This window comes from Patiria miniata, unplaced genomic scaffold (genome assembly GCF_015706575.1).
Source record: "Patiria miniata isolate m_02_andy unplaced genomic scaffold, ASM1570657v1 HiC_scaffold_3, whole genome shotgun sequence".
NCBI lineage: Eukaryota > Metazoa > Echinodermata > Asteroidea > Valvatida > Asterinidae > Patiria > Patiria miniata.
Window position 1 is genome coordinate 12,795,628 of NW_024037069.1, and position 23,328 is coordinate 12,818,955.

Consider the following 23,328-nt stretch of genomic DNA (forward strand, 5'->3'; position numbering starts at 1 on the left):
GAGGTGGGGGAGGGCGGATGTTACAGTGGGGGCCGCCCAATTTCTCTTAAACCCGATAACCACTTATAAGGCCAAGTAAAAAAAACATGCTTAGCGTCCTGCTTTTTGAAAAAAAGGAAGGAGGCGGCCCTTTTTCCCCCTTCCAAAATGGCCGCCCGACCGGGCTATTTTTCAAGATGGCCGCCAGCTCTTTTTTTTTTTAAATGGCCGCCACTTGGACTCAGGAATGACATACCAGCTTTATATGGGCTAGATGCAACAGACAAAAAGGCCAGAATGATGTCAATGTTTAAAATTCATACTAACAAATTTCCAGTGGGGGACGAATGGAGGCCATGATTGTTGTTATTCTTTATTACCACAGATTACCACTCCATAGCCATGTCTACTCAAAGGCATGCATCCGTCATAGACAACCTGGGGATGACAGGAGACGAAACAAGTTCGAGGGAAGGATCCCGGATGTACATGTACTTTGATGATCAAGGCGGGTCAGTGTCGGCGCATTACGGCGGTTTGAGCTTTGAGGGAGGGCCTGGGCTAGACAACAATGTCAGTATGCCTCGTACTACGTCAGTAATCTCTTTGGGGAATGACAGCGGACTTCCGCCCACTCCCTCACCGAGTGTATCGCGGCAAGAAAGCGAGGGCAGTTCTTCCAATTTCCTTGACGTCGAGTCACCCCGGTGTGACAGTATAGATAGCGCCATCGATGTGACTACTCATTTGAGGGCCAGAGCTAGAGCCCAGAGTATGCCAAGACGCCCTAATCACGAGTCACCCCGGTGTGACAGTATAGATAGCGCCATCGATGTGACTACTCATTTGAGGGCCAGAGCTAGAGCCAAGAGTATGCCAAGACGCCCTAATCACGAGTCACCCCGGTATGACAGTGTAGATAGCGCCGACGTGACTACTCATTTGAGGTCCAGAGCTAGAGCCCAGAGTATGCCAAGACGCCCCAATCACGAGTCACCCCGGTGTGACAGTGTAGATAGCGCCAACGTGACTACTCATTTGAGGGCCAGAGCTAGAGCCCGGAGTGCGCAAAGATGCCCGAATTACGAGCCTATTGTGTCTGTCGTTATGGAGGACAGAGGAGCGGAACCCAGCACCAGTGCCGAGGGAGTCCAAGAACTGCAGGTGCAATTAGACTGTCCAGATCAGCCGCAGCAACCCGCCCCTGAGACGACGTACATAGACCAGATAGAAAACACTGTCGACTCGAGTCGACTTCACCCAGCACTGCGGTTTATCCGAGGCATTCTGCGTTTACTGACCGTCTGCATTACATGCTCACGGGCAAGGTCCATCGGGGCGTCATGCAACAATCAAGCACACTTGGAGGTTGCAGAAGTCGTGGACTGCAGGTCAGCTAACCCGGAGAAATCTTCACCCCTGTCACAGTCCGTCGTGCTTCCTTTGGAAGCGGCACCGCCTTTACCATCAACGCCATCTCTCCAACCATCACCATCACCGCCATCTTCACCATCAACGCCATTTGGCTCTCCAGCACAATTCAGCTGTGCCTTATCCAGGAAAGACGAGTTCCTCTCGTCGTTTGATCGAATATGTTCCAAAGCGAAAGCTGCAGGCCTGTATGTGGTTGGGCGCGTAATTCAGGTGGACAACTTCGCTGCTGCAATGCTGGATAGTCATGGAGGCTGTCTGTCCATTGAAACCTTGGATGTCCATCTGTTCATTCCACCTGGGGCCATACCTGCTGATGAATCTCCCAAGAGGGTCTACATTTATGTCCAAGGCAGCTTGACTAGTGGCCGCAGCCACCTCACCCCGTATGTCTACTGTGGACCCTCGGGGTTCCACTTCCGCAAAGATGTCTTCTTGACCCTTCCGCACTGCGCCAAGGATGTACTCGACAAACAGTTCACTTTCGAGAAGTCTACATCAGAGGGAACTGAAAGCATTCAGGATCCCGCGGATGGGATTGTCCTTGTTGACAGCGACTCTCTGACTTTGTCGATGGATCATTTCTGCGGAATTGGAGCATTTGGAGAAATTAATGCGAAATCCATGCTGGTCTGTCCGTTTATTAGGCAAAGCAGTGATGCGGAAGAGGTGGACATCCATGTTCGGGTCTTCGACAACATGAAAATCAATTTGCAGGTTAGTCCAGTAAAACGAATGATCCACTTGAATATTGCAGTCGTTCCTTTCTGTTGTTTGCCATCCTGATTATGTCCACATGATTTTGATACTGGGTAGATTCGAGCGATGACTGGATTTGCACAAAAAGTGTTTGCTAATTTAGTTGACGAACATTGCTGTGGAAATTATTGACATGGTTGAGAGACTGTAAACTTTTGTGTCCGTCCTGGATGAGGCTGGATCTTTTCTCCGTTTTGGGGGATATCTTAACGACCAAAAAAGGTCCATTTATGCTGGCGTCTGAACATGACGGAACGCAAATTTGAGACTTTACCTTAACATGCATGCTGGATGTTGTTTTTTCTGAGTAACTATGAGAGCGGTTCTTTCCTACATAGGAAGTGGAGAGTGAAGAAAACGCCATAGGTTTCGTTTTAGCAGGCCCCCCACAAGAATTGGTGGTGCAAAAGACGGACCCGGCAGTTGTTGCAAAAATCAGCTCAATCGTGGAACCCTGGAAAATGATCTCTCATCCGGAGTCCTCATGTTGCGAACAGGTATGTCTATGAAACTACAGCACTGCGCTGAAGCCGATATGCATGAGTCACGATTGATAAATGCATCCCCTCTAATTACTAGTTGAAAATCAATGTTTCAATTATCCGTCTAATTATCAAAGATCATTTGCCGGCCAGAAAAATATATGGATTTGTATCACTGAAAAGATCGGATGCTATTTTCCCTTCTAATTCTCCGATTTCGTCTAATTAATTAATCAGGTCACAAGTAATAGATGCCGAATGCCCACAGTTCACAGCTTGTGATTTGACAAGAGACCGAACGATATCTGAATGACACAAGATGACTTGATTGCAACTGTCCTTATTCTTGGTCCCTTATAGACCATTCAATCCCAGTACCTGTGGAGGGTGTACAGTCAAGAGAACGTCCGCGCCTTCCCATGCAAGCCGTTTTGTGCAAGAAACAGCTCGTCCTCAGTCCTTAACCCTTTCAGAGCTGTTCTGGAAGTCTTCCCAGCCGAACGAAAAGAACACCAAGTGGAATTTATCTTGCGGGTTCCCACGAACGGCGGGTTCAAACAGGTGAGACTTTGTTATGTGCTGCATTTTTCTTTTAGTTATCTGGGCAACGGTACAAATTCCGAATTCAATCAGAGGATTTATACCGACACTGTCTTATCTAAAGGGGCTGTATTAAACCTGTTATCGTTTTCACAAAATCAGTTTCGACTCTTTCGAGATTACTTGTCAAAAAGCCAAACTAGTTTCTATGTGATCTCCAGAAGACATTGGTTACACATTGATAATCTATTTGGCATAAGACTGCTAACGTCCAAAGTTGTGCAAACGTACTCATGATGATTATTTTTTCCTCTATGTCCTCATTTAGAAACCATGTGAGGCATTGGACGACTTGATGTGGAGGCAGATGGAAAGCCCAAGCACTTGCGACACCGGGCCATGGTTGGATCAAGATATCTGCGAGAGCATTTGCAACATGCTAGACAAGCCCAATCCCTTGGGAAAGGACTGGCGCCATCTCCCTGAACTTCTGTTCGTGGACAGAGAACACGGCCACAGCTGGGTAGAGGGAGTAGAAAAGAGGGCCTATCTTCAAAAATGCAGTCCGACAAAATACGTTCTGAACGCGTTTGTCACAGCTTCAAGAAAGAAGGGAAAAGAAACAACTTTGAGGGAGCTGGTCAAAGGTCTCTCCAAAATGTGCTGCTTTAGACCTGATTTAGAGCCCATCAAGAAGCAATTACAACAGTGTGAACAGAATAATAACAAAGATATTGTCGATGAGTGCCCCGAATTCGCGCTGCCTAATATTCGCGCAACCAATTTTCACTGCACGTGTCTTCTTGCTCGCAATTAAACACGAACCGACGTAAATTCACCGTCGGTGATCGATCGTCGCAGTTTCTTCTCAGTGCAGTTACGTGGAAATTAAAAGCTTTTTCGGGAAGTAATTTGCAACAAAAGTCGACTTTCCGAAGGCGAGATGACGATTTGGCAAGATAAATGATCTCGACAAGTGGACATCTCGATATCCGGAGCCTAAGTCGACTTGGTGACTTGACTTGTCTTCACAAGTCGTCATCTCGATATCAGGAAAATGAAGCTTGACAAAATGGGAGAATATTTGGTTGTCTGACGCGTTTAAATGTTATTTAAGGCCATTTTTAGATCGCAACTTCGCAAGAATAAACGAGACAAGCATGTATTTGGAGCAGTAATTAGAAATAGTCAAACATCTATATCTCCACATTTATGGAATATACAATATGTATTTGTAAATCGTAGAAAGTGATTAAGGATTCGTGCGTGATATACTGTGTAGCCTTAAAAAGAATATATCTTTGCAGTACAAAAATTAAGTTGTTCTCCCCACACCTTTTGACATTCAGCAATGTACCAATTTGAAGTCGTGAATTTCCATTAGGCCATACTGGTTTTTTTTTAACATATAAGGGAATGGTCGATTGTCATGAAACTTGGTGGGTATGAAGACAATAGTACTAGTACTCAAAATCTGAAATGACGGCACGAAGACTTCATCGGTATATTTTTTAAGATTGTTTAAATATTAACAATTTTATTCTGCTCACACAATTTAAGACTTTTATTTATCTGATTGGCTTCAAACTTGGTACTGACTATAACCTCAATAAAATAATGAACACCGTCAAGTATTGTTACTATGACGTCATCACGGGGCATGTGACGGCATCATGAATGTATATTTTTCTAAGAGTTTTATTGAGAAAACTGTAATTCCGATTGTAGGTGAACCGGGATGTGTTATAGGTAAAACTTGAGGTGACGTCATCATGACGTCATCGTGCGATTTTATATCGAATTTTGAAGTTTTGAAGATTATCACCACATCTGGCTAACCCAACATGCTAAATTCAAAGTTATTTTTGTATTAGGTTTGTTATGAAATAGGTATCTGTCATCGAAAATGCGATTTTAAAAAACACTTATAAGGGTAAGTCCGAGTGTCTTAAAAATTGGTGGGTAGGTAATACTGTTAATAGTGTGTAAAGTGTGAAGTGACATCGTGATGACGGCATCACCTTTTTTTTAAATCAATTTATCAACCTTTTTAAATTTTCAAATACAAACACTTGACGTAGTATTTTTTGTTAAATTATTTTTTACACGTTTTATTTGTATAAACAAAATGCGGAAAAGCCTATGTTCTATTCATCGAACAGGCATAGCTCTAGTTTCACTTGTAGCTAGTTTCGCAATAGATGGGAACTCCCTGTAAACGTGCATGTTTTAATGGGTCGTATGTATAAAAACTAGCAAATTCTAAGAAGTATAACATATTCAAATTTCGCATAAATGTTATTCAAAATACACATGTACAGTGTATGATATTTTATGTATAGTTTATTAACGTTTTGTATTAATTTTGGCGTGATTTATATTAACCCAGCCTTGAGAAATGACTAGTAAATACTTGAAATCTGAGGCATTTACTCCTTTTTATACACACGAAATTAAGTAAACACTTAAAAAGTAAATACTCTTAGCTTTCAGCAAATGCTTTCCAGTAAAAGCATTTGCTTCATTTTTATTCATACAAATGCAAGTAAATGCTTAAAAATAGGTAGTAAAAGCAAATGCTAGTTTTAGTACATACGACCCAATAGTTCACATGTTTTGTTTGTTCAATTTTTTTCCTGTCTATTTCGTCTGACCAACCGTTCCACAAACGTTGAATTTATCTTTATAGTTTGAAAAATACACATCGATGGCCTATATCACAGAGTAACATGCTTGTTTAAAATTGAATATCAGACTTTTTTGAGCTAGAAAATCATCAAAAATTACTTCTAATTTCTGCGAATTTTATTTTTATTCAGAAAACAAGAAATACATTTAGCGTTCTTTGAAAAGCCTGCGTAAATAAGTGGCACGTGTCCACTTAATAAATCAAAATAACATCGGGTCTTTCATGTATAAAAATAAAAAAGCATATTACTCATAATTATTATTCGAGGAAACTTGTAATGGCCAACACAATTGGAGTATTTAACAGACAGTCTTCAAGTAGTGGACAGTTTAAAGTTCAGAAACAAATTGTCTTTTCCATGCCTTTATTTTTGGAAGATCGCAAATGGAATAACTCGCGTTTTATAATAATATTCATTACTTTTCGTGTGAACATTGACTTACTGCTTACTGTAAACTTTATTTCCTGCTTAAATTCTCACAAAATAGCAAGGTATATGTAGTTTCGGTTACGAAACCTTCCAATCAGATCTAGTTTAGCTTTAATACAAAGGAAACAGAAACAATGTGCACCTGTTATTTCAGTAAAGCCTGCATCCGTTTGGAGAGCACAGTGGATGCACGTTAAAGTGGAAGATAATTAGCTTTCACTTTATGTTTGCAAACAGAGAAATCTCGGCAGCAATTCTGTGTTCACGGTGGGGTTACTAGCGTTAGATTACAATTCACGTTGGGTTATACACATGTGGATGAGGTTCAAGAGAGTTGTTTTGAGGTTTTAATAGTCAAATGAGGCCCGAGTTCCTGAATTTATTGTCAAACTGCCATAGAATGCAGGAGCAAGCATCGAATATTTCTTTTTTTCAGGGGCATGCCTGAATAAAAGGGAAACAGAACCATGTGCACCTGTTATTTCAGATGCATCCGTTCGGAGAGCACAGTAGATGCACAATAAAGTAGGAGATAATTACCTTTCACTTTATGTTTGCAATCAAAAAAATCTCGGCATCTACATGTGTATTCTGTATGCGTTTACGGTCGAGTTACAAGCTTACCATACACGTTTGATTACACTTCTGGGGTGGGGCTCAAGAGAGTCCCCTCTTCACTCGGGACTCAACAAAATTGGTATCGGCACTCCGGTGAGTGAAATTGATGGGCTGGCATCCCATCAGGGCGAGGAATATTCTCATCATTTCGTGCCAAGGAAACAATATAAACATTGTCTCAGGACAGACTTTACGATTAAACGGCACAGCGGAGATGACAGTTTATTAGTAGAAACGTCATCAACTCGAAACGTCATCAACGAATTCTTGGTCTTTTGAAGTAAACTCCCCCGACTATGTTAATGTTTTTCCTTTTTTTTAATGACTCAACTTTTACCCCGAAAACGTGTACCATTTCCCATCATGTGTGATACATGCCCCCATACACACATGATACTGCACCTCCTAAATGTATTGTTAAATTGCCTGAAAATGCATGAACAAGCATCAAATATTGCAGTTTTTTTCAGAGGGCATGCCCCGGACCCACCTAGCACTCACCCCCTTCGTCCCCCCCCCCCCCTGCAGCCTGTTGCTTGAAAGCTATAGATCCTCCCTGATGATACATCAACGAAATGACTTATTCGTCTTGTCAGTTACAATGAATACCCATGATTGAATTTCCTTTTATTATATATTTTACCTGTCATTTCCTGACTTCGTTTCACCACCTTTGATAAGAGTAAAAGCTTAAAGGTACTTACACTATATGTCTCCCCCCCCCCCCCCCCCCTTGGGAGCAGTGGTCACGTGATTGAGTTGTTCACGGAAGTGCTTTCAAAATACAGTTAGTTTTGATTTCGCAATGTAAAATGTAAACTTAGGAAAGTGAAAGTAAAGATATATCGTCAAGGACGTATTTCACAGTTTCGAATTCATATCCTTGGCGCTCTTAATGCCGGAAAGTTGGTTCTCGGAGTTTGTTCCGCTGGCGTTGAACAAAGCCTTATAGAGTCACGAGTGCTCTGTGGATAACTAGTGTTCTGAGGCTAATTTGGTGCATGACGGTCGGTTTTATTTGTGTCCTCTTTTCCGTTTACGGCTGGTAAGACCTTTTTTTCTGGTATTGGTTTCTTTAGGTATTTATTTTTACCAACTGCAAAACTCGATTGTTAAGGCCGGCTCATTCTGAGTGCGAATGTGCATTATATTCACTGTGTGAATATAATGCTTCCGGACAAAAGATATCCACATAAACCAGGTAGCAGTGACGTTGTGTACTTTAATGTGGACTTGCCTATACGTCCACGCAGTGTTTCCCCCTCTCTGGAAAACAGGTTTAGAGGCATTTTGGGGTTAGGTTTAGGGAATCAAAGGGAATCAAAGAAAAAAATGGGTTGAAAGAGTTTTCACAGTGTGAGTAAAATTAGTTTCTTCCAGAGGTTTTTCTTAACTACACGAGAACAAAGGAATGTCCACACTAGGTATGTAAAGTCAACATGATCTGGTACACGGTACCCTGTGGAAACACGGGTATAATAGGGAACAAAATATTGTATACGTCTCCACAGGACAATTTCTATAGGAGAATACGTCTCCACGAGGTTATCACGAAATAGATGGATTTTACTAAAAACTAGGAATTTCCAAGGTGTGTTGATACGTCGCAAATTGAAGTATTTTATGTACGGGATATAAAGTCCGAATTTCAGCCCAGGAAAATAATTCTGGTTAAAATATGAAAATTTAAACCAGATTTTTAAACTCAGTTGTTTTAGTACACGAGAACAAAGAAATGACTCCACAAGGATACACATTCCACGAAATCCCATTAGCGCCACTGCAAGTATATATGTTGCGGATTATTTAATTCGTTATTACGGATTATTAATTCGTTATTACGGATTACTAATTTGTTATAACGGATTATTAATTCGTTATTACGGATTATTTAATTCGTTATTACGGATTGTTAATTCGTTATTACGGATTATTAATTCGTTATAACGGATTATTTAATTCGTTATTACAGATTATTTAATTCGTTATTACGGATTATTAATTCGTAATTACGAATTACTCATACGTTCCGAGTCATTACTCGGCAAGTATGGCACAGGAGTGCAAACGTTGTATGCAAAGATAGCGCCGCCTAGCGGCGTTATATACATAGGCCCCTGGTCACGTGCTCTCCACGTGTGAGAACATCAGACTTAATTCGTAATAACAATTAATAATCCGTAGAAACGAATTAAATAATCCGTAAAAACGAATCAAAAATCCGTATTAACGAATTAAATAATCCGTAATAACGAATTAATAATCCGTAATAACGAATTAAATAATCCGTTATAACGAATTAAATAATCCGTAATAACGAATTAATAATCCGTAATAACGTTATCCTTGTCAACAATACAAGGTCAGGAGTATCTAGCCTGAGAAGCACAAGTGAAGCAGAATGTTCATTGTCTGTAACTGAGTCTGCAAGAACGCCACGTTGTCTCTGAGCTTCCAAAACCGTGACAGTAACCCTTCTATGGGCATTTTACATGGGGTTGCCCTTTCTGTTGCTATATTTTTTGACAAAATGATTTCCAACCGTAATCACCCCAAGAAACAATCATGTTGGAATTTTATCTTGGCATTTCACAAGAAAAACAATCGTACCTAGTCTCCTTGTTCGATCACGTTTGTTTTTACGTCGCGTACTTGCGTGGGAACGAAAATGATAACGACACGAAGATTTACCTAACCTACATCCGATGGATTCTAGTTAGCCCTGGCTTGCTTTAATCATGCTTGAATACATGTTCTTATCAACTGGTCATTTTAGATGTGTTTGTCAATGAGAATTAGTCTTTCAAGCTTATTTAAAAATAAAATGTGTATCTCAAAAGACATTTTTAGTCTAATGCATATTGTCTTGTGAATTTATCCACAGAGTCAATGGAGGGCGCATCTGTTAACATGCTTCTTCTGCTGTTTTTTCTACCGTCGACATTTCCGTATGAAGACGTCTTAGACCAGCCCGACTGTCTGAACCCTCCCAAAGATTGTTCCTGTTCCTTCAGATCAATCTATGAGGAAGCTACCATTTTTTTCAAGGACGGCCTTTTACTCAGTTGTACGGTTGGCCAAAATGGATTTAACTTCTCGCAGTTTCACGGCCTGAACCTTACAATGAATCCGTGGTGGTCTCTTGAATTCAGCACTAAGTACTTTGATCCCAATCGGACTGCTTTGCCTCCCCTGGTGATCCCGAGAAACGCCATACCAGCCTCAGCCAGCGTGACGCCGTTCCAGTTATTCGTCTACAATGTTGAGCTCGTCTCGGTGGAGAGAGGCGCGTTCGCCGGTCGGACTCTTACAGATCTCCACTTCCGCGGGACCCAAATGACCAGTCTACCCTTAGATGGCTTCCGCGACCAGAGTGCCAATCTGAAATATGTCGAGGTCAACGGAGTGAGTCAGACAAACGGCAAACCGATCGAACCTCCGAGCTTTCACTCGTTTCAAGCTCTGAGAACACTTGAGATCAAAGACACATCAATTGAGTATCTACCTGACCAGTTTTTGTATAACTTACCCTCCCTGGAACAGGTTATCCTCATCCGTACGCAGACGACTCCAGGCGTATCACCCCGTGCATTCGAGGATCTTCCAGCTCTGAAATCGCTGACGATCGCAGATAACAAGTTGCAGCAGGTGCCAATCAATGTACTCTCCTCCCTCACCAAATTGACTTTCTTAGACCTCTCCTTGAATGACATCAAAATTGTATCTGCCGCCGATATTGAGGCATTGACTCGGTTGCTTTCTCTAACTAGGATTTATTTGCTCGGTAATCCTTTCAGCTGTACGTGTGACCTGCTGCCGTTTATTTACTTGCTGCAAGGTGAATCACCCTTTGACATAGTGTGTAGACAATGGTCTGGCGAATGTGGATGTGCGAGTCCTCAACTGCTTCGAGATAAATCACTTTACGACTTGAGTCTTGTCAATTTTTTGGAACCTAACTGTACTGCAGAAAGCACAGTCACTCGTCTGTCTATCTCCATCATCTCGGCCGTCGTGGTGTTAGGAATTGCAGTAGTGGTGGTGGTTGTGATTGTGCACAGGAAGATGAGGCTGAGATGGGTTGGGTTATTCAGAAGATTCGATCGTCTGAATAACAATGTCCATGAAGGTGATGAGGAGGGGTATGCATACGACGCTTACATCTGTCATCACAGCGAAAATGAAGTTTTCGTCTCCGAAAAGATGATGCAACGCCTGGAAGGGGAGCCTAACAACTTCCGCCTGTGTTTGTCCTTTCGGGACTTCCTCGTCGGCGCTAACAAGTTGGACAATGTGGCGACTGCGATGACGTCTAGTCGGCTGATAATCGTTCTCCTTGACGCCAACTTCATTGCAAACGGCCAGTGCATGCTCGAGTTGGACATGGCCAGTACCCGGATGTTAGATGCAACGGTAGGCGCCGCTCCAGTCGCCCCAGCGGCCGCTGGCAACGCTGCTATCATGGACGGTGCTGCTGGTCTCCTTCTCGTGTTGCAAGACGCTCTTCCAGTTGATGCCTTGCCAGCCACCTTGACGGTACTTCGAGACAAGATTACGTGTCTGGAATGGAGGCAAGAGGATGAGGAAAGATGCTGGCGTCAACTCGTAGCCTCCATTCAGGCTACAAGACCCAAGCAACCTCAGCAAATGGACATTGAAGACTAGACAGCACATCAAAACCGAGTCGGGAAAACATATACACAAACTGTATAGCCTAACAGCATTCATGTGTAGTGGAATCGAACCGCACACCAACCAACCAACCAACCAACCAACCAACCAACCCCCCCCCCCCCCCAATTTCCACAGGCCAACAAAAGTGTCTCTCTCGCAGTTATAAATGTGTCCCCTCGAGATGAACACACATTATGAAAGCGCTACAAATAAAATTGTCTTCTCACTTGTAATGCAAACAAGCCCCTAAAACACAAGTCAAAAGTACCCCTCAACAAGATTGTGCACCTTCTCGAGATGTAAAACTACCCCTCGAAAGCACAAAAGAAACCTCTCGCAATAATAAAATTGTGCCCCTGTCGAGTTAGAAAATTGGCCATCAAAAACAGTTTGTTTTAGTGCTCCTCTCGCGATAACGTCTCGAGATGGAAAACTGCCCCTCGAAAGAACATAAAGTGCTCCGGCCGATCGCAACATTACAATTGTGCTCCCCCCTTCAAGATGGACAACTGGCCCCTACGAAATAATAGTGCTCTTCACGCGAATAAAATGGTCACTGAACTGGCCATCAAAAGAAACAGTGTCTCTCTCGCGATAAAAATAAATGGTTTCTCTACACAACTAGGTAAAAGACACACAAAGAGCAAGATGGACAACGTTTTCAAAATTTGTTCCTCGTCATATAGGTTTAGAGCGAAATCAACGGGACCGCATCTTTTCCTCCACTTTCACACCGATGGAAGGTGCGCCTTTTTACTGAGCAAGTGCCACTTTTTGGTGTTGCCCCCCCCCCCCCATTTTGAAAAGTGTTCCGCCGCCCCTGCAACCAAGTGTACAACATGAAATGTACCTGTATAACACATAACTCTTCATAATTTGTTTAGAATGCACTTTTCTGTTTCTTAAAAAACAATTTGCTTTGGGGTATACTTTTCTTCTTTTACCGTTAATACGGTATTATAATACCGTATAAACGGTACTAAGGAAATTAGTAGCTTTTTAAAGTATTTTTTGGACATATGTACACACGTCTGCAAAGAATCGTGTTTTAATATAAGGAAAATGGTGTGTACACTTTTGTTCTTAAAAATGATTGGAATTATTGTGTGAGTTTGTTTATGGTGTAAATCGAGGACACCCATGTGAAACATCATCGAGCAATTGAGGACAGGAGTCAAACCGAGGACTCCTCGATTAGAAAGCATGTACAAAATCAATGGGAGCTGTTGCAAAAAAAAGAGTATATCAACAAAAGATCGATGATGAGGAACAGTTGAAATTCTTCGATTTACACCATAAAACGTGTGTGATTGTGTGATCAAGATAAATGATCAAGAATACATTGTTTATGACTGTTTAGACCGCAAGTATATACACAAGACAAACTCGTTGTTGTATTTTGAACTACAAGTAACTAATCAATATAGGCACGCCTCTCCACATTTTGTGGAATGTAGGCCTGCAATACAAAAAAGTTGTAGATACTTTAGAAAAATGTAAGGATTATTGCGTGTACTGCTTATAGACTAAACAATAATTGGCATTGAAAAACTTACTTTTTTTAACCACTCTGTTTGGCATTACGTAGTGTACCGTGTAAAGTCGGGAATTTCCACTAGCCCCGCATAATAATGTTGTTTCACTTGTAGCTAGTTTCGCAATAGATTGAAACTCTCTGTAAACGCGCATGTTTTGATACATGTAGTTCAAATGTTTTGTTGGTTTGTTGACGTTTTTCCTGTCTGTTTCGTCCGATAACTAACCGTTCCACAAACCTTAAATTCATCTTTATAGTTTGATAGTACACATCGGTGGCTGTATCCAACGGCGGATCCGGGGGGGGGGGGCAATGGGGGTCATGACCCCGCCCCCCCCCCCAAAAAAAGAGCCCTTTATTTAAATTGACGAAGCCTTTTTCGAGGGTGATTCTTCTTAAGAAATCAATTTACCAAAAACAATCTTTCTTTTTTTAAATTTTTGCACGTTCCGTTTCAGTCAATTTGTTCCGGAAGCGCGCCACTCGGATCGGGTGAACGTTCAGGTTCTATTGCGGAGCGGACACTATTAGAAAATAATTTGGTGGCGCTCTTCGTAGTCGTGCGAGAGCCACTCGCCCCGTGCACTCAGCGCGAAAACGAACGCAACCACGAACGTCACGGCAACAGCGGCGTACCAATGAGTCCCCCCCCCCCCCCCCCCAGTAGGCAGGCCCCCCCCCCCACTGGGAATTCGCTAGTCCTTTTTCACGAGAGGCCTTTATGGGACGGCCTTTTCATGCATCTGTGTACACAATCACATGAGTTTATAGAACGGGGTAATCCTATCGGCGAAAGCACTGCACGTCTCACAAGTGAGACATTGAGTCAGTGAGTCAGTGTGTCAGTGTTTCAGTGAGTCAGTGGGGGAGTGAGTCATGAGTCAGTGGGGTAGTGAGTCAGTGGGAGAGGGAGTCATGAGTCAGTGGGGCAGTGAGTCAGTGGGCGAGTGAGTCACCACATCACACGAGGGGGCGCTATTTGTGAATAGATGAACAGCTTATGAACACTTGCGCGCTTACTCGCCTTAGCAAAATCCGTTTTCCAGTGCTATTAAATACATTTTGGTTGTTCGAAAAATACCGAAAAAGTGACGGTGGGGGGGGGGGGGGGGAGATCATAGCCCGGCTTCCCTCTGGTTAAAAAGTATGTGGGGGCTTGTACTCCCCCCCCCCCTCCCTCGGATTTACGCCCCTGTTTTTGATTGATATTGGGTTTTTTTTTATAAAAAGGGCTACTCAACGACGAAAACGTGTTTCGCGACCAGAAGGTTAATTGCGCATGTTCTTTTCACTGTTTTTAGTGCATAATATCCACTGAGCTGAAACTGCAAGAAGTTAGTTTTTGAACTTTGTTCTTTGGACTTTGAGTGGTTTTATTATTGAAAACGAAACAAAATGCATGAAAAGCTACAAAAGTAAAATTTACGATCCTATATGCATAGTATATACAACATAAACAAAAAATCCTCGAAATGAAGCTATAGCTAACCAATAATGTGCACCGAAATATAACATCAATAATCTGATTGCTCATCTCTCAATGTTTGGAATAATAGGCCCTTATACAATTCCATTCAGTTGTTAAAGTTGTTTATTTTTTGGTACAGTTCGATTAGCTTTTTTTTATTATAAACAACTGTAATTCTTACTAAACATCTTACGTTACAAGAGGAAACAGCAAACTTTGTTTAACCTTCCCTTATTACGCTGGATTTTGTACAATATTTTTTCTTCAGATTTCGTTGTTCGACTTGTTCACTTCTTACTTTGTTTATTCACTTTTCAAAACTGAGTTTTATTCTGGCATGAACCGATCTTGTCAACAACAGTCGGAACTTCACAAATTGAGAAATAAGATGCATCATAATATACCGTAAACCATCCAATTATAATGAAATTCATCACAGTAATCACATTAATGTATCAATTAAGTTCTCTCACACAGTCGGCTGTTGTCATTAAGAACAATTTCAAGAAAATAATAAAATGGTATTTGCACACACTAAAATACCCAAATCATGATGCAATTCTACGAAATTGATCTGTCAATAAAACAAATACAAAGTATAGCTTTGTGTTTTTATTGTACGATGTGCACAAACAAATCCTATAAACTACGCACACTTTTTACAAGCTGAAGTTTTTTGGAAGCTGAACTTTTCCCCACTGTCACTAAGATAAAAGTTACTGGAAAATATTATCACACCCTTTTATCATTTCACCTGCCGGATTCAGGCCTGAAAGAATAGTTGAAAGTTTGGAAACCTACATTTCATAATAATAAAATGGTTAAATACATTAAACTCCGACAAATATGATCATCGTTAAACAGTTCACGAATCACAAATATTTCCATGTTATACAAACTTGGTGACATAAAGCTGAGATTGTCTTGCATCATCCATACACAACTGACAGGTTGTCAGTATTGCAAGCAGAATAGGTGGAAACGTTTGTTTCATTTTTAAAGCAAGGTATAAACAGTTCTAAATACATGTAGGTCCATTAATAAATCTACTTAACCTCTTTCTAAAAGCTGAAGTTTTCTTTTACCAGCTGCTATATGTAATAAACATACATTTATAACATCAATAATCATACAGGCAACATGAGCAATATTAATATTAATGTTCTCAAAAGCTACGGAATGGCCCATGAATTATAATTGTATAGAACGTACAGTGCAGTATCGTTGAAATCTGCGTGGTTTTATTTCTCACTTTTTAAAAGGTACATGGTATTGTTTAAAGCTACTGAATCCAAAGAATATACAAAGGAACCTCGCTCCAAATATGAAGTTGTCTGCCATTATCTACTGTCATACAATTATTATTTTTATTATTATTATTTTTTCGGCCAACAAATGAACAAAAGTACAATGACAAAGCAAATATATATATATATCATAAAATAAACAAAAACTGGAAATTAAAAAAGTATGACCAGACAAGACTGATGGGACTGAATGATGCGAGAAGGAATGGGGGCGGGGTGTCGGGGGGGGGGGGGGGTCGGGGAAGGGAGAGTGGACAGTTTGACAGGAAAGAGGAGATAGAGGGACAGCAAACAAGGACAATAAACATTCCAAACCGGCCAGGGTAAGCAAAAGTGTACTTAAACACTGTAGCCCCAAGGCCTGCCTACCCATGCTAGAAATGTCTACACAAAAATTGAAAAGATATTTAACAAAATGTATACAATATAAATAAAAATATATGAATGAAAACTAAACAACAAAAATAAAAACAAAACAGAAATTTAGTTAGAACAAAATGGCAAGCAAATGTAATATATAAAAGGAATCCTATCAACAACACGGACCAAAATATCAAGGTGCTACGAAATCGAAATACAAAAACCCACTGAAAGAGAGACACCGCACGAGTAACTGAGCATGTCAATAAAGAAACAAAACCTAACAAAGACTACTATACAAACTGCCCAACAAATAAACAGGAAATGAGCAAACAAACAATACCCCAATAAAAGACAAACAAAAAACCAACAAGCAAGCAAGTACCCCATCAGGCAGACACCCAAATAACCCCACAATTAGCATAGTAGTACTATTTCATAATTTTTTGATCTGTTTTGTTCCGAGTTCACATGATGTACAGCTAACACTTCCATTATAGGAAACATCCTATCCAAATACTTGTCTTAAAAGTTGATGTTTTCTTGCACCAACTGTTATTTACAATACAATCACCATAAAGGCACACAGGACCATATGCATTTATCCCAAAAGTAACCCGCCAAACTATCTAAAAAGCTTACTTGGATTAAAGATTGTTATGGTAGTAATTTCTCGTGAAATTATTCCGTCTGGCTTGCTGTCATTTTTAGACATAATCAAGAAATGTATTGATTTCCAACGATCACTCAACTGACTGAAGTTTTGTAAAAACGAAATCGTGCTTCGTGATCTTAAAATTAATGTTGTGTATATGGTTTTTCACTGCTTTCTTGAAAAACGTAATATCCACTGAGCTGAAACTCAACAGGTCAGGTTTTGAACATTCTTCTTTGAATTTTGAGTGGTGTTATTTTTGGGAACGAACATAATGCATGAAAAGCAAATGATCCTATGTGCGTTTAATGAAATCCTGCTCGGTTTCATTTTCCAAGCAACATACACAATTTCTTTACACTTTTTGCAATTTACAGAAACGGAAACCTTTCAAAATCTGACGTTTTTCTTCCACTTGCTGTCAATTAATAAACTACAGTGCTCACAAAAACAGGGTGGTAATCTTAATTAACAAAAACTAACATTTACTTCTCCGCATGAACAAACCAAGATGTATATAAACCTTGATACAATTGTTTTATTTGATTCAGATCTACCTTTTGACAATTAATAATTATAAAAAAACAGTACATTACAGGGAAAAAAAAAGTTTATTCTTGATCATTTTGAAATAGTTTCACACTGTTTATCCAGTTTCTTTTAGCTAATAAAGCTACAAATTCAAGGGCGGATCCAGAACACATTTTTGGGGAGGGGCCAAAAAACAATGTCCCCAAAAAAGTATGCCCCAAAAAAATAAGGCGTGGGGTATACGGGGCCCTCTTAAGGGCCCCGAATTTTTTTTGGATTCTAGATGCTCTGTGGTGCGATCTGAGGCAATTTCAGACCACTTTAACCAATGTTTTTACCAAGGTTTACTCATTGCCTGCCTTAATTGCGAAGTCATCTAAAAAAAAAAATAGATTCGTTTTTTTTTTAGGGGGGGGGGCATGGCCCCCTTCGCCCCCCCCTCCCCGGATCCGCCCTTGTAACAAATTCCGCTTAATTTGTAGACACTTTTTCTACTTTCCCTCAAGAAAACAGGGCAGTAGACTGCATAGGCCTATACCCTGTCATTTTATTTTCTGTAACTACAGAAGATTGACATGTCATATTCAACTCGTGAAAATTCTTGTTGGAACTTATTATTTTCATGGATTATTCTTTCAGGCGGGACACACATTGATTTCGGACTTTTTTCCCCAATAGAGCTGATAATATTCAAAGTTTTATTTGTCACAAAGTTTTATTATTGTGTAAGAACAGCTCTGTGTGATTCATTATTATGACGGTAGCAATAATTCAAGGTCTGATGAAGATATGCAAATGAGAAATTGTAAACCTGGACGCTGGATTCTTCAACGGATGTTTGTTTTTAAATAACCCACAAAACCACATTTACATCCTCACAAAATGTATTTCGTGTGATTGCCTTGGGTGTGTTCTGCATATTGTCTCTGGCAATTCTCAGGTGAAATATCAGAAGTGAGATACAAAATAAGACAAGAGATCAAAGTTTGAGAAGCAAAAAAAGAATGATGCAAAAGCATTTGCCCTCGATGGGAATCGAACCGTAGTCAATGGAATGTTTCAGCGATATAGTGCAATCATAATACCCGTCTACTAACCAAAATGTTCAATCCGAGAGACCCAATCTGACCAAAACAGCTGCAATCCAGATTAAACCTCCAAAGAAGCCCTGGTTGGATGTGAACCCCCGCACTAAAGACTTGAGACAGAAAATGATCAAGTGGATAGCCTGATTGAAGAAAAACACAGTACCCCTGGTTGGGCGAGGGAAAGTCGTAGGCAAGGGAAGTACATAGCACTATCCATAAAGCTGAGTCAATCCATAGCTTAGATATGAACCGGGTACCGATTGTGTAGAGGCAAGCTAGCACTGCAATGCGTAGTAAGTCAATGCGGTATAATGCCCTGACGGGATTGGAACCGTGGACAAGCTGAGGTAATAGGGAAGGAAAGTGCACAGCACCATCCATAAAGCTGAGTCAATCCACAGCCTAGATATGAACCGGGTATCGATTGCGTAGAGGAAAGCAGGCACTGCAATGCTTAGTAAGTCAGTGCAGTATATAGCCCTGACGGGATTTGAACCGTGGACAAGCTGAGGTGATAGGGAAGGAAAGTACATAGCACTATCCATAAAGCTGAGTCAATCCACAGCCTAGATATGAACCGGGTATCGACTGCGTAGAGGAAAGCAGGCACTGCAATGCTTAGTAAGTCAGTGCAGTATATAGCCCTGACGGGATTTGAACCGTGGACAAGCTGAGGTGATAGGGAAGGAAAGTACATATCACTATCCATAAAGCTGAGTCAATCCACAGCCTAGATATGAACCGGGTACCGATTGTTTGGAGGCAAACAGGCACTACAATGCTTAATACAGTATATAGCCCTGACGGGATTTGAACTGTGGACAAGCTGAGGTGATTGGGAAGAAAACTACATAGCACTATCCATAAAGCTGAGTCAATCAACATCCTAGATCAACCTCGTCCCCAGTGCTTACTTTATTTCCAACCGCGTTTCCAATAGTAAACCCTGGATAGGAAACTTTCTTCCTGTATCTTGATTGGATACCACAATTGGCTAGTAATGGAGTTTTATCGTGTACTTGGTGCTATATATTCACAACGTGCAGTACGTGTTTTCGCGATCATTCGTCCACGCCTTCTCGAAAATACTAATTTCCTTTCCAATTTGCTCATATTAATATGAAATATGATACTGCATGTTGTCTTGATAAGATCGTAACAGTTTGATTTCAAAAATCGTGTTTTCGTAACTTACGCCGTGCTTGTGCTGCTACGAATTGACTCTGTTTTTACCCCAGACACCGCATACAAGAACAAACGCTAATGTGTAAGGCATATCCAGGCACCAGACTGTTCCTCATTTGCATACGTGTGCAAAAATCTTGCACATGCAAATGATCCAATACCAGGGTGAGAGAGCAGGTAGTGGTGGGCGCGTACTGCTCGACACCCTGGGGACGAGGTTGCATCCTAGATATGAACCGGGTACCCATTGTTTGGAGGCAAACAGGCACTGCAATGCTTATGCAGTATATAGCCCTGACGGGATTTGAACCGTGGACAAGCTGAGGTGGAAGGCAAGGGGTATAGTATAATATTCCATTTTATAAAGCTGTGTTTTCACGAAGCCATGGGATATGAACCACGTACTAGAGGAGAGAGGCAATTAAAGATTCACTTTGCTAAGCCGAGTCAATCCATGGTGAATCATGGATGTCATGTGTTGTGGTTTTTATTTTTAATGTTCATCAGTTGAATGATCACCCATTGCTTTCACACGCTGCCAAATCCGCTTAAAGTCGGTTTCTCGTGCTCTTCAACAAATGCGAGTTTTTGTTCCGTCAATACAACTTCAGTGTTTTATTCCAACCACAAAATCTCCCTCTTTTACCTTTTTACTTTTTTTTTTACGTCTGCAACCCTCTGAAAAAAAATAGTTTTGGGTTTTGAGCAAACAGATCCGCTTTGCGAGCACATGGCTTCCAGTCCGTACATTATTGTTACCGATTGTGGGGTGGGAACCAGCCTACCCCCGCCAGAACAGAATCATTGTCTGGCAGCCAATAATTCATAATTGTAAAGTAATAATTCAATAATTCTACATGGGCCATTTTTGTTTCGGTCGATGTCTCATTCAAAAGTGAATAACTTCTGTATTGCCAGAAATAACAATTTAGAAAAGGAATCTATTTTTTTTTCGGGATGAAACTCGACAATAACACGGGGAACACAACTTGAAACGAAAAATATATATTAAAGAAAGCTTGATCGATGGTGTACTTTCACTGGCATATGTCATCCATTTTTATTTAAGTTTGCAACGCTGTGATTTATATATCAGCACATTAAATGCCATCTTTCTTTATCAGTTAATTAAACATAGTTGACCTTTGGAAGATTGTGCTTGACCACCCGCTTGACACGCTCTGCATCGGGACCACTGTAATCAAGCCAAAACGTCCGTAGTTGAGGCAGACGCTGGAGATGAGCAGTAAGTTTCGTCACTCCAGACAAACTGAATTCATTTCGAGGAACAACAAGCCACAGCAAACCACTACCGGCAGGCAGGATGCTGATCAGGCCTGGGACGTTATCATCATTCAGTCCACATCCGTCTAATGTCAACGAAGACAGAGACCGAGGAACAAGCGAAGCTACCTCGACAAGACGCCCGTCTCCCAACCTATCACAGCCATCCAATGCATTCGCTAGTCTTATGACGTCTTCATACGTTCGGTTACGCAGTGTGACGTCCTCGATCTGATTGCAGACACGGGACAGGGATGCTAACACACAGGTGTCATCAAAGTGAGACATCTCATTAATCTCCAGTTCAAGCTCTATTTGATCACGAAGTTTCTTATCCATCCTTTCAAGTGTTTCGTCTAAGGTCTGCATCTCTTCGTTTGCTTGTTCTGACATTATGTAAGTGACTCTGAATTGTTCAAATCCTGTGATTGGCCTGATGTAACCACTCAGTAGCATCTCCCTCAGCAGTACCAGACCTTCATGCGATCTACAGGTGGCCCTAAACTTGAGGCTTACTCTAGTGTTGTCACGAAGATCAACAGTAATATCCGTCAACACCGCCAAGTCATCATGCGATCTGCAGTGGACAGAAAACTCCTCCAGTTCTACCAGTGGCTGATGCAGACACTTCAAGTAATAGCGCATGGCTAACAGATCTTCGTGACTATCACATTCTGCGTGAGTTGGTCGGTCTAGCTTATCAGCCATTTTGTCAGAACCTGACTCAAACAATAAAAGGCGAACCAGTTTCTGAAGTGAAACCTCGTCACACCATCTTCTCTCGGCACATTGTTTTTGTACGTGTTCCAGGATGAGCCCAGTAGCCGGAGATCCCGATGAAATGCCGCATGCGAACCGAAGCAGATATTCCACTGCATAGACATTGTCTAGATTGATCTGCTGCAACCTCCCATGAAACTCCGTGATATATTCTTGATGCAAGTATTTGGCAAAGTAGTATGCCGCACAATACTCCTGAAACATCTTGTAAAGGAACGTGACTTTTACCGTCGAGTCGTCTACAGGTTCCTGTTGTATGAAACCACTTTCTACGGATGCATCATTTAAGACAAATGCGCAGTCGTCGAATTCCCTTTGCGTCAATACGAGTTCGCGATTATCAAGTAACCCATCTAACGCGACACGTCCCAGAACTCTAAGTGCAGTCTCCAAACGCTGCTTCCAATCTTCTACACAGCGGCGCCGAGCAAGAGCCTCCATGAATGTTCGGCACAGCTCCGTCAATCGGTCAGGCAATTGCGACACACCCAATTGGAAAGTGTGGCAAACTATGTGACAGACAACTGGAAGACGCGCCAATTGTCGAAGGCTTTCCATAGCCATGATTTCAATTAATTTGCGTCCCTTACTCTCCTCATCTCTAAAATATTTACAGATGTATTGCTCTGTGTTTTCCTCTGTGAATCCGGATATTTCAACACACAAAGACCTGGGGTAACCTTTGATAATATCTTCGACCTTCTGAGGCCGCGTTGCTACTAACACGCGGCTTTGTTGTAAGACCTTCTTGTGCAACACATTATACACGCAGTAGTCGTCCTTCGAAGGTTCAAGAAAATTGTGTGGAAGTTCATCTAAACCGTCCAATAAAAAAACACTTTCCTTTTCGTTGTCAGTAATTATTCTGATTAAATCATCGCGATCTGGCCGTTCATCTTGCAAAAAGCATTGGTCTAAAATAGCATTAATGATGCTTGATGTTTTCATTTTTTTCAGCTCGATCAAGAACAAAAGCTTGAAATTGGCAAGTTGTTTGGATGTTGTCCAAGTGTGTGCAATTTTCTTGAAAAGTGTAGTTTTTCCAGTTGCAGCCCCGCCTAAAAGAATTATAATCAAATTCTTTACCTTTTCTGGATTAAGCAAATCTTTCCAAGAGGCTAGGGGTAATTTGTGAGGTTTTTGCACAGGCATTTTCCCTTCTCGTGTGGCCCTATCTTCGTTGGCACTCTTGTCGATAGCTTCAAGGAGCTGTAACTCAGTATAAAGCTCATCAACTTCTGCTATCGATCTTGTGGGGTTGGCTTGCCCTTTTGGGATGAACAGAGTCTTGTACACATTTTGTAGCTTTTCCTGGACAGCTTGCAGTACGTAACCTGTTGATTACATGATTATTATAAAGGTCGATTTTATCTTAGTTTGAAAAATGACCATAGATTTACACAACAGAACTTAGTCACACCCTGACAAAATGATCTTGTCATCTTGACAGGATAGGTCATTTTTGAAACATGCTAAATTGCTAAAAACTGCTAAACCACTTTCAATCATGTCATTTAAAATAACTCGCTAT

At 41.2% G+C, this 23,328-nt stretch overlaps 2 protein-coding genes across 2 annotated transcripts; both read left to right on the forward strand.

Annotated features, from left to right (window-relative positions):
* Positions 1-380: 380 nt before the first annotated feature.
* LOC119737166 lies at positions 381-4,092 on the forward strand. Its single transcript, XM_038211288.1, has 4 exons — positions 381-2,127; positions 2,508-2,666; positions 3,012-3,212; positions 3,520-4,092. Exons 1-4 carry the CDS (start codon positions 382-384, stop codon positions 4,006-4,008), a joined length of 2,595 nt encoding a protein of 864 aa, XP_038067216.1. The 5' UTR covers position 381; the 3' UTR covers positions 4,009-4,092.
* A 5,742-nt stretch (positions 4,093-9,834) lies between these two features.
* On the forward strand, positions 9,835-11,696 carry LOC119738637 (toll-like receptor 4). The gene has a single exon (XM_038213547.1). The coding sequence runs from the start codon at positions 9,839-9,841 to the stop codon at positions 11,591-11,593; it is 1,755 nt and encodes a 584-aa protein (XP_038069475.1). The 5' UTR covers positions 9,835-9,838; the 3' UTR covers positions 11,594-11,696.
* The last annotated feature ends 11,632 nt before the right edge of the window (positions 11,697-23,328 follow it).